At 43.6% G+C, this 20,344-nt stretch overlaps 1 protein-coding gene across 1 annotated transcript in view; it reads right to left on the bottom strand.

Moving 5' to 3' along the window:
* Positions 1-20,344, bottom strand: part of LOC138852841 (uncharacterized) — a gene marked incomplete at its 3' end in the record, with an annotated part of 1,165,962 nt that overhangs the window by 123,738 nt on the left and 1,021,880 nt on the right. Inside the window, 3 exon segments of the mRNA XM_070086012.1 lie at positions 6,252-6,348; positions 9,775-10,026; positions 16,393-16,460. Coding sequence (XP_069942113.1) covers positions 6,252-6,348; positions 9,775-10,026; positions 16,393-16,460 — 417 coding nt within the window.

The following is a 20,344-nucleotide window of genomic DNA, read 5'->3' as shown; positions in this document are numbered from 1 at the left end:
CTGTTTATTCAATAAAATTCGAACATTGGGGTTTATGACACTCAATGGTAGTGAGCCTCGTGTTCAGGAAGACACACAATTGCTGGAAATTTGAAGCCAATCGGATGAGTCATTCTCCAGTTATGGCACGGATTTCACCGATTCAGTTTTCTCTATTATTTTACATCAACAAACGAACTACACACAAACTACACATAAACACACACAAACTACACACAAATGAATCATGATAGGTACTGTCCTGGCCTAAGATGCCGCCCAGAAGAGGTAAACTGGACATTCTTTAACGTGGTTTACCAAGAATAAAACTTCACACAATTTTACAGATAAAATGGTCAAATCTGCTCCTACGCGATGAAGTTTTTTTTCTCCAACTATCAGCTGCAGCACTGGACCCGAGAGGAGCACCAAGGAGAGTGCTACTGGCTGGATCAATGACTCGTACTCCTGGCAAAACAGGAATAATATCCTCTGGTGTTTTATAAATTTTTCACTCTGTACTAAAACTAACGTACACAATTCACGTGGCTAAAATTAACGTAATATAATGAAACTTAAACCTACTAAACCAACTACAGGTCAGTCAAAATTTATTAAGAATTCTATAACATCAATGATAAATATTATTTCGTTATGTTCAGACTAGTTATTGCAATAATGAATATACGCTTGGCTTATTCGGTGAAACAAAGACTGCAGTCTAAGCAAATACCTTCGTTTCTGTTTATTTAAGATTAATGAGTCATGAAGGTTTTTAATTCATTTCTACCATGACCTCGCAACTTAACCCAACATACAGACACAACGTAAGTCAACGTGTGGACGGTCGTCAAGTTAACCTGCGAACGAGCATGTTAGAGTCTGCCTGTGAATGAACAGCTTCTCGACCTATGAACGAATATCACGGCGATTTATGAACGAACATCAGGGCGACCTATGAACGAACATCAGGGCGACCTATGAACGAACATCAGGGCGACCTATGAACGTACATCAGGGAGACCTATGAACGTACATCAGGGAGACCTATGAACGAACATCAGGGCGACCTATGAACGAACATCAGGGCGACCTATGAACGTACATCAGGGCGACCTATGAACGTACATCAGGGAGACCTATGAACGTACATCAGGGCGACCTATGAAAGATCAGGGAGACCTATGAACGTACATCAGGGCGACCTATGAACGTACATCAGGGAGACCTATGAACGAACATCAGGGCGACCTATGAACGTACATCAGGGCGACCTATGAACGTACATCAGGGCGACCTATGAACGTACATCAGGGAGACCTATGAACGTACATCAGGGAGACCTATGAACGTACATCAGGGCGACCTATGAACGAGGTGAGTCATCCATGAATCTTCTTAAATTGCCAAACCGATCAAGAACGTTCCCACGTGAGGAATTTTATACACGTCAACAACCAGTCACATTCAGATGCAGGTCTTGTTTTTATTTTTGTTGCTGTTCTTGCTATTATGTTTTTCTTGTTCCTGGTGGTGCTTCTCCTGCTGCTGTTAGTAAATATGACTTGTGCAACACATGGGCATCTTCAGTGTGGATATGATACTGGAGACAGTAGAAGTAATTCTGAATTGTAAGGCAATCAGTCCCTCTGCCTTGATAAAAGGCAGTCAAGGCCTTCAGGCTTGAGGGACTTGACCGCCACCAATCACGACCGAGGGACTGATCACCTTACAATTACTAGGGATATACTAAAGTATCGGAATCGGTGGTTATGGGCCATTTTTATGGTATCGGCTAAAACACAGCTGATATCAGGCGATACTTTTTAAAATATTATATGTGTAACTCACGATTGTGAGAGTTACACACACACACACACACACACACACACACACACACACACACACACAACACACACACACACACACACACACACACACACACACACACACACACACACACACACACACACACACACAGTATTTCTTCAGCCACAGAGTAGTCAGCAAGTGGAATAGTTTGGGAAGCGATGTAGTGGAGGCAGGATCCATACATAGCTTTAAGCAGAGGTATGATAAAGCTCACGGTTCAGGGAGAGTGACCTAGTAGCGATCAGTGAAGAGGCGGGGCCAGAAGCTCGGAATCGACCCCTGCAATCTTAACTAGGCGAGTACAACTAGGCGAGTGTACACACACACACACACACACACACACACACACACACACACACACACGGACATACACACACACACACACGCATGCACATACAACAGGCCTAGTGTCTAATCGACATGTGCCTAGGACCAAATGGTAACACACACACACACACACACACACACACACACACACTTAGGAAGTATTTCTTCAGTCATAGAGTAGTCAAGTCATGGAATAGTCTAGAAAGTGAAGTAGTGGAGGCGGGAACCATACATAGTTTTAAGGCGAGGTATGATAAAGCTCATGTAGCAGGGAGAGAGAGGACCTAGTAGCAATCAGTGAAGAGGCGGGGCCAGGAGCTATGACTCGACCCCTGCAACCACAAATAGGTGAGTACAAATAGGTGAGTACACACACACACACACACACACCAACACGCATACGCGCACACACACACACATGCACAGACATATACAACAGGCCTAGTGTCTAATCGACATGTGCCTAGGACAAAATGGTAACTAACACACACACACTATCGACAAGTGCCCTTGACAAGCAGTAACTAACACAACTGGCCAAGTATTATGTAATACCATTATCATCCCCATGAAATTAAGTTATTTAATATTTAACCTTCCTGTCTTATTTAATACCCATGGTGCAATAAACATTCCCTTATAACTTGAATATAGTCATTATAAATATAAAACAGGGTATCGATACCGGCCGAAAACTGGGTATCAGTGTCGGCCAAAAAAATTTTGGTATCGTCCCATCCCTAAAAATTACGACTTCTGACTACGGTGTAATATTCAGCTGTAATCCAGTGATACAGTGTTAGTGCAGTGATACAGTCTGTTGCTGCAGTGATACAGTCTGTTGCTGCAGTGATACAGTGTTAGTGCAGTGATACAGTCTGTTGCTGCAGTGATACAGTGTTAGTGCAGTGATACAGTCTGTTGCTGCAGTGATACAGTGTTGCTGCAGTGATACAGTCTGTTGCTGCAGTGATACAGTCTGTTGCTGCAGTGATACAGTGTTAGTGCAGTGATACAGTCTGTTGCTGCAGTGATACAGTGTTAGTGCAGTGATACAGTCTATTGCTGCAGTGATACAGTGTTAGTGCAGTGATACAGTCTGTTGCTACAGTGATACAGTCTGTTGCTGCAGTGATACAGTGTTAGTGCAGTGATACAGTCTGTTGCTGCAGTGATACAGTGTTAGTGCAGTGATACAGTCTGTTGCTGCAGTGATACAGTCTGTTGCTGCAGTGATACAGTCTGTTGCTGCAGTGATACAGTCTGTTGCTGCAGTGATACAGTCTGTTGCTGCAGTGATACAGTCTGCTTCTGCAGTGATACAGTCTGTTGCTGCAGTGATACAGTGTTACTGCAGTGATACAGTCTGTTGCTGCAGTGATACAGTGTTAGTGCAGTGATACAGTCTGTTGCTGCAGTGATACAGTGTTACTGCAGTGATACAGTCTGTTGCTGCAGTGATACAGTGTTGCTGCAGTGATACAGTCTGTTGCTGCAGTGATACAGTCTGTTGCTACAGTCTTGCTGCAGTGATACGGTGTTAATGCAGTGATACAGTGTTGCTGCAGTGATACAGTCTGTTGTTGCAGTTATATAGCCTGTTGCTCCAGTGATACAGTCTGTTGCTCCAGTGATACAGTCTGTTGCTGCAGTGATACAGTGTTGCTGCAGTGATACAGTGTTACTGCAGTGATATAGTCTGTTGTTGCAGTGATATAGCCTGTTGCTCCAGTCTGTTGCTCCAGTGATACAGTCTGTTGTTCCAGTGATAAAGTCTGTTGATCCAGTGATATAGTTTGTTGCTCCAGTGATACAGTTTGTTGCTGCAGTGATACAGTTTGTTGCTGCAGTGATACAGTCTGTTGCTGCAGTGATACAGTCTGTTGCTCAGGCGAGACGTTGCTGCAGTGAAGATACCCAAGTGTGCATCTGTTAGATATCTTTATTGTTGGCTGAAATGTGTGGCCCACACGGAAGACTTCCTCAGTCAAATACAGAGGTTGATAAACTGGACGCAGCAGAAATGGCGAGGTAAACATGATGTAGTCAGTCCATCATTGATTTCATCAATTTCCAACAATGGAGGATAGGATAATTGGTCTATAATTTGAAGCTAATGACCTGTCTCCTGCTTTGTAGATACTTATTACATTTGTCATTCTCCACTTATGTCAGTTTGCAGTGATATGTTGAAAAGATTAGTCAATGGTTTGCTAAGTTCCTCCTCACATTCCTTTATAACCCTTGAGAACAGTTCATCTGGGCCCGGGGATTTGTTAGGTGTTAATCTATTTGTCTAAGAACCATGTCACTAGTGACTTTGATCGCGCATAACTTATTTTCGTCCTAACCTATATTTTTTATTTCTGGAATTTCTCTAGTAGCTTTTAGCCTAAAAATCTGAAAGGAAATATGTGTTGAAGATGTTACACATTTCTTTGTCACTGACGGTAACCTGACTGGAGCAACTTTTAAGTGACCATTTCTTGTCCCTAATCTTACTCTTATATACCTGAAAAAAACCTTTTGGGTTAAGTCTCGAATCCTTTGCGACTTTGACGTCATAATCTGTTTTGGGTTTTCTTATTCCTTTTTTATTTTTGTTTTTAATATATTTTCTTAAGTGTCAATCACCCCCTCTTGATTCTCCTGTAAATGCTTCTCTTTTAACCTACGAGGTGTTTTAATCTATTGTTAATCCATTTAGGGTCATTTTTGTTTGACTTACACGGTAATGACCTGTCAGATCACACCAGTTCAACCCACCCAAATAATTTATCAGTCCTATAAAATTGGCCTAGCGAAAGTCAAGGACCATGACTTAGCTGTAGTTATTATATATTGTCACTTAGTGATTTGTGATCTCTTTCCCCAAGATCATTATTAACCTCAAGATTATTAGCGATTTCTTGTTGGCAAGAACCAAATCAAGATTGTTTAAAAATAAATCCTGAATCGCATCAAGAAAGTTGCTAGACTCAAGATATTCTTTCATGCTCTAATCAATCTCTCTAAAGTCAGAATCTCTTATCAATACAACATTTTCGTATCTAGATGCCTTAGTAATTTCGTCCCATAAAAGTTGACTGCATTCCCTATCAAGGTTTAGAAGCCTGCAAATCACACCCAAGATTCAGTGTCTGACGTTTCTAATTTTAAATAATGTCTAACGCAGCAATTTAAATTATCTCTTGACATACATAGCCACTCCACCACCTTTCCTGTTGACCCTAATAGTGTGGAACAATTTAACGCCTTGTATGTGGCATTCAGAAGGCATTCCTCTTTCAGGCTGAACCAGGTCTCTGTTATAGCAATAATATCTATGCTTCTTGCACACTTAATCTTAGCTTATCTATCTTATTTCTTACGCTCGTACTATTAGTATAGCAAACCTTAAGGGAGCTAATAACTCGCTGCCCCCCACAGTCTCTTCTTGTTTGTTGGCCAGTTCGATTACATTTATTTTCCTCCTCATCCCCTTACTCCCGCCTCCCCCAGCATCACCACCACCATTGACAATGTTAATACCATTATTACCATCACTATCACCATCACCACTATTACTACATTCAGGAAGACCAGGAAGACAAAAAAAAAGCAGTAATATTGGCCTCCATCGCTACAATTATCGTCACTCTGAGCGGCGGTACCAGAAGAAGCGGGAGAAAAATATCCGTTACTTTAAAAGTTGCAGTAACAAAAGTATCAGTAGCATAAGGAATCAAAGCAATAGCTGAAACAGTAACAGCAGGAGCATCTGCTGCTTCCCCTACTGCTACAGTAGAAGCATCTGTAGCAGAAGCAGCAGCAGTAGGAGAAACAGCGGTATAATAAGCAGCAGAAACATTAACAACGGCAGCTGCTAATGTTTCTGCAACACGAGCCTTAGATTTGAAAAGTTGTAGCAGAAGCAGAGGAAGTGACAGTAGCAGCAACAACGGCCGAAAAACAGTAGAAGTAATTAAAGCAGTAGTAGCAAAAGTTGTAGCAGCAAAAGTTGTAGTAGCAAAAGTTGTAGCAGCAAAAGTTGTAGTAGCAATCGTATGGCTTTATCAAGGTGGGAGACTCACCTGTCTTCATCAGAGGTGGCGAGTGAGTGGTCAGACTTGCCCACCAGGTAGCGGTTGCTGCCTTCCTTCCAGGCAGCCAGACACACCAGCTCCTCCGCTGGTGACATAACACACGGTAAGTCACATGGAACACCAAGAACAACCCACTATCATACACGAACATTTGTGACAGACAATATGATATAAACCCCTGACCACCTCACCAGCCTAGCGTCCGTAGGGACAAAATGCTATTTAAATGAAAAAGGATAAATATAATTAGATATTTAAACAACTGAAGATACTGGAAGGCCAACATATAAATGAATTACTGCAGTGATAAGTGCAAGATAAGTAAATGGTTCCTCAACAACTGATTATTATATATTATTAACATTATATTTGCGCTTAAAAATATCAGCATTAACACACTACCTCATGATTGTGATGGTTACTCTTACATTTCACACATACACACACACACACACACACACACACACACACACACACACACACACACACACACACACACACAGATGATGTGAAGTTCATGAGAAGAATCAAATCGGATGAGGATCAGGCAGGAGTACAAAGAGACCTGGACAGGCTACAAGCCTGGTCCAGCAACTGGCTCCTTGAGTTTAACCCTGCCAAATGCAAAGTCATGAAGATTGGGGAAGGGCAAAGAAGACCGCAGACACAATATAGTTTAGATGGCCAAAGACTGCAAACCTCACTCAAGGAAAAAGATCTGGGGGTGAGTATAATACCGAGCATATCTCCTGAGGAGCACATCAATCAGATAACTGCTGCAGCATACGGGCGCCTGGCAAACCTACGGATAGCGTTCCGATACCTCAGTAAGGATTCGTTTAAGACTCTGTATACCATTTACGTCAGGCCCATACTGGAGTATGCAGCACCAGTTTGGAATCCACACCTAGTCAAGCACGTCAAGAAATTAGAGAAAGTGCAAAGGTTTGCAACAAGACTAATCCCAGAGCTACGGGGATTGTCCTACGAAGAAAGGTTGAGGGAAATCGGCCTGACGACACTGGAGGACAGGAGGGTCAGGGGAGACATGATAACGACATATAACATACTGTGCGGAATAGACAAGGTGGACAAAGACGGGATGTTCCAGAGAAGGGACACAGACACAAGAGGTCACAATTGGAAGTTGAAGACACAGATGAATCAAAGGGATGTTAGGAAGTATTTCTTCAGTCATAGAGTAGTCAGGCCGTGGAATAGCCTAGAAAGTGACGTAGTGGAGGCGGGAACCATACATAGTTTTAAGGCGAGGTATGATAAAGCTCATGGAGCAGGGGGAGAGAGGACCTAGTAGCAATCAGCGAAGAGGCGGGGCCAGGAGCTATGGCTCGACCCCTGCAACCACAAATAGGTGAGTACACACACACACACACACACACACGGCCAATGGAGACAGACAAGAAGCACTAAACTACAGACCAGTGTCACTGACGTGTATAGTATGTAAAGTCATGTAGAAGATTATCAGGAGGAGAGTGGTGGAGCACCTTGTGAACAACAGCCAGCATGGATTCAGAGAAGGAAAATCCTGTGTCACAAACCTACTGGAGTTTTATGACAAGGTAACGGAAGCAAGACACGAGAGAGAGGTGGGTACATTGCATTTTCTTGGATTGCAAGAAGGCCTTCGACACAATTCCTCACAAGAGATTAGTGCAAAAGCTAGAGGATCAGGCACGCATAACAGGAAGGGCACTGCAATGGATCAGAGAATACCTGACAGAGAGGCAACAACGAGTCATGGTACGTGATGAGGTGTCAGAGTGGGCGCCTGCGACGAGCGGGGTTCCACAGGGTGTCAGTCCCAGGACCAGTGCTATTTTTGGTATATGTGAATGATATGACGGAAAAGATAGACTCAGAAGTGTTCCTGTTTCCAGATGATGCGAAGTTAATGAGGAGAATTAAATCAGATGAGGATCAGGTACGACTACAAAGAGACCCGTACATGCTGGAAGCCTGGTCCAGCAACTGGCTCCTCGGATTTAACCCCGCCAAATGCAAAGTCATGAAGATCGGGCAAGGGCAAAGAAGACCGCACACAGGGTACAGGCTAGGTGACCAAAGACTGCAAACCTCACTCAAAGAAAGGGATCGTGGGGTGAGTTTAATACCGAGCACATCTCCTGAGGCGCACATCAACCAAATAACTGCTGCAGCATATGGGCGCCTGGCAAACCTGAGAATAGCGTTCTGATACCTCAGTAAGGAATCGTTCAAGACTCTGTACAGCGTGTACGTCAGGCCCATACTGGAGTATGCAGTGCCAGTTTGGAATTCACACCTGGTCAAGTACTTCAAGAGTGTGCAAAGATTTGCAACAAGACTAGTTCCAGAGCTAAGGGAAATGTCCTACGAAGAAAAGTTAAGAGAAATCGGCCTGACGACAATGGAGGACAGGAGGGTTAGGGGAGATATGATAATGACATACAAAATACTGCAAGGAACTGACAAGGTGGACAGACAGGATATTCCTGTGATGGGACACAGAAACAAGGGATCACAATTGGAAGTTGAAGACTCAGATGAGTCAAAGGGATGTTAGGAAGTATTTCTTCAGTCATAGAGTTGTCAGGAAGCGAAATAGTCTGGAAAGTGATGTAGTGGAGACAGGATCCATCCACAGGTTTGATAAAGCTCATGGAGCAGGGAGAGAGACGACCAAGTAGCGATCAGTGAAGAGGCAGGGCCAGGAGCTATGAGTCGACCCCTGCAACCACAAATAGGCGAGTACAATTAGGTGAGCACACACACACACACACACACACACACACACACACACACACATGCATGCATGCACACACGATCTATACACAGCTTTAAGGAGAAGTATGATAATGCTCATGAAGCAGGGAGAGTGACCTAGTAGCAACCAGTGAAGAGGTGGGGCAAGCTGTGATCGACCCCTGCAACCACAACTAGGTGAGTACACACACACACACACACACACACACACACACACACACACACACACACACACACACACACACACACACACACACACACAGTACGTATATACACATGCGCAGCTCAAGACATTTACAGAACTGAGGAGAAGTTTCACCTGAAGTAGTGAAGAAGTCAGTTGTGTCTGCAAGTTTCCTCAGTAAATGTCTTGAACTGCGCATGTGTCTTTGTTGCACTTGTCTGTTATTGTTCTACTTTTAGGTTCTGTCAGCCGACAAGTAGAAGGATTCTGGCTAGATGTAGTAGTAGTTCGTCTGGGTCTCGAACCCCGGACCACAGTGGTGAGAGGCGTGACTCTCACCACTGGGCTACCGCGTTGGGTATTCTTTCTATATGCATAAGTAGAAAGCGTTGGGTAAGTGAGATCTACCTAGTACTGGCCAGTAGTCCTACTACAGTGCTGATCCATTTTATGTTCTCCATGTGCTGAATGTCTCACACAGGCTTAAAGTTCTATGAAAATATAATAATTCTGCTCATGTAAATTCATGCACTCACAAATGCAGGCGAATAATGGACTTACTTGTGCTCTCGGTGCCTTGTATGTCTGGACAGGCTTGGTAGCGGAAGAGTATCCTCCAGTCCTCGGTGCAAGAGTCGACAGTGCTGAGTGGGTAGGTGCACTCAGCGTGGCCCCGGTTGTAGGTGAAGGTGTAGGTGTGCGGGAAGGGGCATGGTACAGGTTCGGCACTCAGACGGAACATTGAGTGCAGCTGAGCGTCCCCAGTCAGTAGTGAACACACGTACCCCAGCGAGTTGGTCTGGTCGCAGTAGGCTGAGGAGGGAGACCAGGAAATATGTTGTAAATATTTGATATCTGAGCACCAATGCTTCCGTGGCCCGGTCTCAGACCAGGCATCTAAATTGCAAAGAGATTATAATGAAACACAGGACAGTAAATTTAAGGATGTATTGAGGCCAAGCAAAAGTTTGTAATATTTGCTTGTCATCTTATATTTTCGTAAGACATTAAGAAAACATCAGCAAAACTTCTAACAGATTTCCATTTAACACAACACAGAAAAATACTATAGTGCCTTCCTGGATTGCTGTATTCCCACCTGCTATATGTAGAGTCAGGCTAAATAATCATCATCCCACAACATCCATAACTACTGACATAATTCCACTCTTCTAACATGACAACAAAATCTACTTAAGGTGATACGACTGACTGTTGCGACATAGTTTTGGATCCACTTAAAGACAGAGCTTTTTTAAGAATAGAGAAGCGAATTCAAAGGAGTAGAAGACTAACACTGAAATTAGAGGCAGGTCCCGCTTATACAGCAGGTTAGGTTCTGGGCTACTGCTGTAAAGCAAAAATCGCTGTAAAGTGAAACATACCACTTTTTTACACTTTACATATAAAACATAGCCTGATAACATTTTTTAGGCCTAGCTCTATTTTTATATGTGACCAAGAGAACTAGGTCTTAAAAATGCATATACGGTACACACATTACTTAAAATATTTTTGTTCTTAGCTTAGAGTAAGTGGTGAATGTATTTACTGTACGAAATCTTAAATAAATGAAAAATGGGTATAACTGAAAACCGCTGCATTATCGAAACTAAAGTGCTGTAAAGCGGGGCCGCCTGCACTAGGTACTCGAGGAAAATTACGTGGCTGTGGAACACGGGAAATTGAGCATCCGCACCACTGATGAAATAACAAGAACGTGAGAGAACAACGATGTATACAGAAAACAATAATAAAAGACAACAATATAAATGTACTAACGAAAACTACCGTTTAAATAGCACAAATTAAACGACATTTTGGGGAGATAACATAAATAAATTACTAGAACACAACATAAACAATGAAGTTCACTTTATTAATGTCCTGAGAGTCGGCATGACTCACGAAATTGTAATACGATTACAAGCAAATTACAGAACCAACGATATTTTGGACCTAGAGAAGTGTGAGGATGTAAAGTAAAAGGACACAAGTGCAACTAATGTGACATTTATTGTGGCAACGTTTCGCTCTCCAGGAGCTTTATCAAGCCATTACAAACAATACATGGACACAGAGGGTATATAAAGGCTCAGAGTGAGGTGTAATACTAGTGAGGTAACACTAGTATTACACCTAGTATTACACTAGTATTAAAGGCTCACTCTGAGCCTTTATATACCCTCTGTGTCCATGTATTGTTTGTAATGGCTTGATAAAGCTCCTGGAGAGCGAAACGTTGCCACAATAAATGTCACATTAGTTGCACTTGTGTCCTTTTACTTTACATATTGTCGGTAATTCTACCAACTTTATTACAAGTGTGAGGATACAGAATGATGCCTGGAGATACCTGGACAGGGTTCCGGGGGTCAACGCCCCCGCGGTCCGGTCTGATGGAACAAAGCTAAAAAAAAATCGCAAACATTGGTCCTGTAAGACTCACATTGTTGTACAGGACTGTTAAAATCATTTATTAATATTGGTAGAAGCATTAGGATTCAAAACAACTTTTATCCTCGTACCCACATCACCATCGTCATTTATCCTCGTATCCACATCAGAATCGTCATTTATCCTCGTACCCACATCAGAATCGTCATTTATCCTCGTACCCACATCAGAATCGTCATTTATCCTCGTATACACATCAACATCGTCATTTATCCTCGTATCCACATCAGCATCGTCATTTATCCTCGTACCCACATCAGAATCGTCATTTATCCTCGTACCCACATCAGAATCGTCATTTATCCTCGTATACACATCAACATCGTCATTTATCCTCGTATCCACATCAGAATCGTCATTTATCCTCGTATCCACATCAGAATCGTCATTTATCCTCGTATCCACATCACCATCGTCATTTATCCTCGTATCCACATCAGAATCGTCATTTATCCTCGTATCCACATCAGAATCGTCATTTATCCTCGTATCCACATCACCATCGTCATTTATCCTCGTATCCACATCAGAATCGTCATTTATCCTCGTATCCACATCAGAATCGTCATTTATCCTCGTACCCACATCACCATCGTCATTTATCCTCGTATCCACATCAGAATCGTCATTTATCCTCGTATCCACATCAGAATCGTCATTTATCCTCGTATCCACATCAGCATCGTCATTTATCCTCGTATCCACATCAGAATCGTCATTTATCCTCGTATCCACATCAGAATCGTCATTTATCCTCGTACCCACATTAGAATCGTCATTTATCCTCGTACCCACATCAGAATCGTCATTTATCCTCGTATCCACATCAGAATCGTCATTTATCCTCGTATCCACATCAGAATCGTCATTTATCCTCGTATCCACATCAGAATCGTCATTTATCCTCGTATCCACATCAGCATCGTCATTTATCCTCGTATCCACATCAGAATCGTCATTTATCCTCGTATCCACATCAGCATCGTCATTTATCCTCGTACCCACATCAGCATCGTCATTTATCCTCGTATCCACATCAGCATCGTCATTTATCCTCGTATCCACATCAGAATCGTCATTTATCCTCGTATCCACATCAACATCGTCACTAACCTAATTCGCTAAACTGCTCTGAAAGATTAGAAAAATCCTGCACCAGATATCAATTATTTGTTGTTTACATTCCAGTTATGAAATTGAAAAACAATAGAAACGGAAGTATACCAGAAGCGGCGCCTGAGAGTAGATTACAAAAAAAAAATTTAGTCAGGAAACACCATACATACAATTTACGACAACTTCGTTTTAAATCAACAGGCAACATCGTCATTTAAAATGGCTGTATAGTAGACTTGAACTACTATACAGTTTAATGTAGTTTAATGTAGATAAATGCAAGGTTCTGAAGCTCGGGAGTGCCCATAACCCTAGTACTTGTAAGTTAAATGATGTAGAACTTAGCCATACAGATTGCGAAAAGGACTTGGGGGTTATGGTGAGCAGCAACCTTAAACCAAGACAGCAATGTTGAAGATTGAGACACTTATGCAGCATATGGGAAACTTTATTCAGGAAACGTTTCGCCACACAGTGGCGAAACGTTTCCTGAATAAAGATTCCCATATGCTGCATAAGTGTCTCAATCTTGAACTTGTCGGTTTTTCAAACGTTTGTCAAAACTGTCAGACACTGCAGCATCATGGGATCTTGTTACAAAGAATTCTTCAACACTTGTTCAACCTTTGGACGAAGACCTACTTCGACTAGTGGATGGTACCACTATGACCCCGCCTCCACCTGCTTCACGTCACCTCACTACAGTATATAAGCCACGTCTACGGCCCTATGCTGTACATTCTACAAGATTGATGGACTGAACACATCGACTCCAGGTTGAGGGACTGATTACCTCATTCTCCTCCTCTCCTTACGCCTTCCTCTTTGTATTGGACTGATGAAGCCACTGTGTGGCGAAACGTTTCCTGAATAAAGATTCCCATATGCTGCATAAGTGTCTCAATCTTCAACATGTCGGTTTTTCAAACCATTCATCATGACTTAGAGATGCCAATCATAGCACAGCATCATCCTCAAAGCTGACGTAAGCCAGGTTGTCCAGAGGCCCACACAAAGCAATGGTGATGTTTAACGAGGAGAAATTTGAGTTACTCGCTAGCATGCTCAGGAATGCTAGTGGCTTTCTTGGTGCCTAACAATATTTTATAACATGTAAATCTCACATTTTATAGTAAGGAAAGAAACAAAATTTCTATCTGTATAAATCTGAAACAGAATGTAAAATGCAGACGTGTTAAGAGCCTGGACCAGAATAACTTGTCAGTGGATCATAAATTTAAGCACACTTGTGTTTCTGTCACAGTTGAAAGAAATATAGGTAAATACATGGACACATTCCATTCGTGCTCTCAGCTGAAAGCAAATAAGAACATAAGAACATAAGAATGTAGGAACACTGCAGAAGACCTACTGGCCCATACGAGGCAGGTCCTTATCAAAACGACATCTACCTGAAGCTACCCAAGAAATAACTCCCGTACCCCATTGTTAAATAAAAGATACATCAGTGATGATACACGGGCACCAAAATTTTCATTTCCTGTGAAAAGTTAAACAGCTAATTTACTGAGAATACATTTGAGATAACTGTATCATAATTCACTCATCAAATATACTGGAGGGACTAGTTGAGATCTTAGAGAGGAAGGCACGGTAGACAGTGCAAAAATAACTCCAGTGAAAACCCCGGACAACACCAGGAGATAACTCAATAAACATGAAGGGTGGAAGACTTTGCAAAGCCCTCCCTTCGAACATGAAGGGAATTACCAGTAGATCCATAACTCTCTGCAAAGGGGAGCTTAATCTCTTAAAGGAAAACCCTGATGAGCCGGACTGCACTGACTACGATTGAACATTAAAATGGTATAAAATACCGACAGGTTGTTAGGTAAGACACATATGCAACAGTTAGGTATCTTTATTATGAAACGTTTCGCCCACACAGCAGGCTTCTTCAGTCAAGTACAGAAAAGTTGATAGAAGCAGAAGATACTTGAAGACGATGTAATCAGTCCATCACCCTTAAAGTTTTGAGGTGGTCAGTCCCTCAGTCTGGAGAAGAGCATTGTTCCATAGTATGAAACAATATGGAGATGAAGTGACAGGATGGAGCTTTTTATAGCCCCAAGAGGTGAGACGTAGGCCACTAGGAGAGGTAAGAACTCAGATGTTGAGAGGTCAGGTCCCTCTCAAATCCAGCCGCTCTCACTAGTGGAAGTTGTCGAAGTTGATTGCAGGTCTGTACCAAGATACCCTTGTGTTGCAGTGTCTGACAGATTGAACATTAAAATGGTATAAAATACCGACAGGTTGTTAGGTAAGACACATATGCAACAGTTAGGTATCTTTATTATGAAACGTTTCGCCCACACAGTAGGCTTCTTCAGTCAAGTACAGAAAAGTTGATAGAAGCAGAAGATACTTGAAGACGTTGTAATCAGTCCATCACCCTTAAAGTTTTGAGGTGGTCAGTCCCTCAGTCTGGAGAAGAGCATTGTTCCATAGTATGAAACAATATGGAGATGAAGTGATAGGATGGAGCTTTTTAAAGATACCTAACTGTTGCATATGTGTCTTACCTAACAACCTGTCGGTATTTTATACCATTTTAATGTTCAATCTGTCAGACACTGCAACACAAGGGTATCTTGGTACAGACCTGCAATCAACTTCGACAACTTCCACTAGTGAGAGCGGCTGGATTTGAGAGGGACCTGACCTCTCAACATCTGAGTTCTTACCTCTCCTAGTGGCCTACGTCTCACCTCTTGGCGCTATAAAAAGCTCCATCCTGTCACTTCATCTCAAAACTTTAAGGGTGATGGACTGATTACATCGTCTTCAAGTCTCTTCTGCTTCTATCAACTTTTCTGTACTCGACTGAAGAAGCCTACTGTGTAGGCGAAACGTTTCGAAATAAAGATACCTAACTGTTGCATATGTGTCTTACCTAACAATCTGTCGGTATTTTATACCATTTTAATGTCCAATCTGTCAGACACTGCAACACAAGGGTATCTTGGTACAGACCTGAAATCAACTTCGACTACCTCTACTAGTGAGAACGGCTGGATTTGAGAGGGACCTGACCTTCCAACATCTGCGTTCTACTAGTGGCCTACGTCTCACCTCCTGGCGCTATATAAGGCTCCATCCTGTCACTTCAACTCCATATTGTTTCAAACTTTGGAACAATGCTCTTCTCCAGACTGAGGGACTGACCACCTCAAAACTTTAAGGGTGATGGACTGATTACATCGTCTTCAAGTCTCTTCTGCTTCTATCAACTTTTCTGTACTCGACTGAAGAAGCCTACTGTGTAGGCGAAACGTTTCGAAATAAAGATACCTAACTGTTGCATATGTGTCTTACCTAACAATCTGTCGGTATTTTATACAATTTTAATGTACAGACAGAGATCATTACTCGGAGTTTGTAGTGTGCGTAGTGACAACAGAACACAGGTAGATCCATTTCATCCTAAACTTGCTGTTAGCAGAATGTATCATGCTAACATTTCTAAGCAACTTAGATTCCCAACAATATACAAATGTTGCACTGGTCACACACGTCTCTCTCCCTCTTCCTCTCTCTCTTTTTCCTCTTCCCTTTCTCTCTCCTCCCTTCCCACTAGTTACTTACTTTCTTTATACTGAAGAACGTTGTAGTGTTGCTGGTGGATAACCAAGCAGCGGTAGCAGCCATGTTTTCTGCAAAAAAAGGAAAAAAATCATTAATGCTAAACACAACCATATGAAGATGGAGAGAAATTGTATAAAATACTGACACCTTTGGAACAACGTTTCGAAATCTAGTAACTTAATGTGTAATGCTTGGGCGAAACGTTGTCAATGAAAGGATCTTGTTATATTACTTTGTGTCTGTGAAACGTAGAGGTTCATAACAAAGAAGGCTGGGAGGGGCAAGGCTGGGAGGAGCAAGGCTGGGAGGGGCAAGGCTGGGAGGGGCAAGGCTGGGAGGGGCAAGGCTGGGAGGAGCAAGGCTGGGAGGGGCAAGGCTGGGAGGCGCAAGGCTGGGAGGGGCAAGGCAGGGAGGGGCAAGGCTGGGAGGGGCAAGGCTGGGAGGGGCAAGGCTGGGAGGGGCAAGGCTGGGAGGGGCAAGGCTCGGAGGGGCAAGGCTCGGAGGGGCAAGGCTGGGAGGGGCAAGGCTGGGAGGGGCAAGGCTGGGTGGGGCACGGCTGGGAGGGGCAAGGTTGGGAGGGGCAAGGCTGGGAGGGGCAAGGCTGGGAGGGGAGGGGCAAGGCTGGGAGAGGCAAGGCTGGGAGGGCAAGGCTGGGAGGGGCAAGGCTGGGGGGGCAAGGCTGGGACGGGTAAGGCTGGGAGGGGTAAGGGTGTTAGGGGCAAGGCTGAGAGGGGCAAGGCTGGGAGGGGCAAGGCTGGGAGGGGCAAGGCTGGGAGGGGCAAGGCTGGGAGGGGCAAGGCTGGGAGGGGCAAGGCTGGGAGGGGCAAGGCTGGGAGGGGCACGGCAGGGCGGGGCACGGCTGGGAGGGGCAAGGCTGGGAGGGGCAAGGCTGGGAGGGGCAAGGCTGGGAGGGGCAAGGCTGGGAGGGGCAAGGCTGGGAGAGGCAAGGCTGGGAGGGGCAAGGCTGGGAGGGGCAAGGCTGGGAGGGGCAAGGCTGGGAGGGGCAAGGCTGGGAGGGGCAAGGCTGGGAGGGGCAAGGCTGGGAGGGGCAAGGCTGGGAGGGGCAAGGCTGGGAGAGGCAAGGCTGGGAGGGGCAAGGCTGGGAGGGGCAATGCTGAAAGGGGCAAGGCTGGGAGGGGCAAGGCTGGGAGGGGCAAGGCTGGGAGGGGCAAGGCTGGGAGGGGCAAGGCTGGGAGCGGCAAGGCTGAGAGGGGCAAGGCTGTGAGGGGCAAGGCTGGGAGGGGCAAGGCTGGGAGGGGCAAGGCTGGGGGGGCAAGGCTGGGAGAGGCAAGACTGGGAGGGGCAAGGCTGGGAGAGGCAAGGCTGGGAGGGGCAAGGCTGGGGGGGCAAGGCTGGGGGGGCAAGGCGGGGTGGGGCAAGGCTGGGAGGGGCAAGGCTGGGAGGGGCAAGGCTGGGAGGGGCAAGGCTGGAAGGAGCAAGGCTGGGAGAGGCAAGGCTGGGAGAGGCAAGGCTGGGAGGGGCAAGGCTGGAAGGAGCAAGGCTGGGAGAGGCAAGGCTGGGAGGGGCAAGGCTGGGAGGGGCAAGGCTGGGAGGGGCAAGGCTGGGAGGGGCAAGGCTGGGAGGGGCAAGGGTGTTTTTATGAGAGTTACCAGATAGAATTCATCAAAAAAACATTGAGCTGTAAGTCGTTATCATCAAGAAGAGTGTAAGTCGTTATCATCAAGAAGAGTGTAAGTCATTATCATCAAGAAGAGTGTAAGTCATTATCATCAAGAAGAGTGTAAGTCATTATCATCAAGAAGAGTGTAAGTCATTATCATCAAGAAGAGTGTAAGTCATTATCATCAAGAAGAGTGTAAGTCATTATCATCAAGAAGAGTGTAAGTCATTATCATCAAGAAGAGTGTAAGTCATTATCATCAAGAAGAGTGTAAGTCATTATCATCAAGAAGAGTGTAAGTCATTATCATCAAGAAGAGTGTAAGTCATTATCATCAAGAAGAGTGTAAGTCATTATCATCAAGAAGAGTGTAAGTCAATACCATCAAGAAGAATGTGAGTCAATACCATCAAGAAGAGTGTGAGTGAATACCATCAAGAAGAGTGTGAGTGAATACCATCAAGAAGAGTGTGAGTCAATACCATCAAGAAGAGTGTGAGTCAATACCATCAAGAAGAGTGTGAGTCAATACCATCAAGAAGAGTGTAAGTCAATACCATCAAGAAGAGTGAGAATCAATACCGTCAAGAAGAGTATGAGTCAATACCATCAAGAAGAGTGTAAGTCAATACCATCAAGAAGAGTGTAAGTCAATACCATCAAGAAGAGTGAGAGTCAATACCGTCAAGAAGAGTGTGAGTCAATATCATCAAGAAGAGTGTGAGTCAATACCATCAAGAAGAGTGTGAGTCAATACCATCAAGAAGAGTGTGAGTCAGTACCATCAAGAAGAGTGTGAATACCATCAAGAAGAGTGTGAGTCAGTACCATCAAGAAGAGTGTGAGTCAGTACCATCAAGAAGAGTGTGAGTCAATACCATCAAGAAGAGTGCGAGTCAATATCATCAAGAAGAGTGTGAGTCAATACTATCAAGAAGAGTGTAAGTCATTATCATCAAGAAGAGTGTAAGTCATTATCATCAAGAAGAGTGTAAGTCATTATCATCAAGAAGAGTGTAAGTCATTATCATCAAGAAGAGTGTAAGTCAATACCATCAAGAAGAATGTGAGTCAATACCATCAAGAAGAGTGTGAGTCAATACCATCAAGAAGAGTGTGAGTGAATACCATCAAGAAGAGTATGAGTCAATACCATCAAGAAGAGTGTAAGTCAATACCATCAAGAAGAGTGAGAATCAATACCGTCAAGAAGAGTATGAGTCAATACCATCAAGAAGAGTGTAAGTCAATACCATCAAGAAGAGTGTAAGTCAATACCATCAAGAAGAGTGAGAGTCAATACCGTCAAGAAGAGTGTGAGTCAATATCAAGAAGAGTGCGAGTCAGTACCATCAAGAAGAGTGTGAGTCAATATCATCAAGAAGAGTGTGAGTCAATACCATCAAGAAGAGTGTGAGTTAATACCATCAAGAAGAGTGTGAGTCAGTACCATCAAGAAGAGTGTGAATACCATCAAGAAGAGTGTGAGTCAGTACCATCAAGAAGAGTGTGAGTCAGTACCATCAAGAAGAGTGTAAGTCATTATCATCAAGAAGAGTGTAAGTCATTATCATCAAGAAGAGTGTAAGTCATTATCATCAAGAAGAGTGTAAGTCATTATCATCAAGAAGAGTGTAAGTCATTATCATCAAGAAGAGTGTAAGTCATTATCATCAAGAAGAGTGTAAGCCATTATCATCAAGAAGAGTGTAAGTCAATACCATCAAGAAGAGTGTGAGTCAATACCATCAAGAAGAGTGTGAGTGAATACCATCAAGAAGAGTATGAGTCAATACCATCAAGAAGAGTGTAAGTCAATACCATCAAGAGTGAGAGTCAATACCGTCAAGAAGAGTATGAGTCAATACCTTCAAGAAGAGTGTAAGTCAATACCATCAAGAAGAGTGTAAGTCAATACCATCAAGAAGAGTGAGAGTCAATACCGTTAAGAAGAGTGTGAGTCAATATCAAGAAGAGTGCGAGTCAGTACCATCAAGAAGAGTGTGAGTCAATATCATCAAGAAGAGTGTGAGTCAATACCATCAAGAAGAGTGTGAGTCAATACCATCAAGAAGAGTGTGAGTCAGTACCATCAAGAAGAGTGTGAATACCATCAAGAAGAGTGTGAGTCAGTACCATCAAGAAGAGTGTGAGTCAGTACCATCAAGAAGAGTGTGAGTCAATACCATCAAGAAGAGTGCGAGTCAATATCAAGAAGAGTGCGAGTCAATATCATCAAGAAGAGTGTGAGTCAATACTATCAAGAAGAGTGTGAGTCAATATCATCAAGAAGAGTGTGAGTCAATACCATCAAGAAGAGTGTGAGTCAAT

Source organism: Cherax quadricarinatus, chromosome 17, assembly GCF_038502225.1.
Source record: "Cherax quadricarinatus isolate ZL_2023a chromosome 17, ASM3850222v1, whole genome shotgun sequence".
Classification (NCBI taxonomy): domain Eukaryota; kingdom Metazoa; phylum Arthropoda; class Malacostraca; order Decapoda; family Parastacidae; genus Cherax; species Cherax quadricarinatus.
This window is presented reverse-complemented; position numbering and strand designations above follow the sequence as displayed.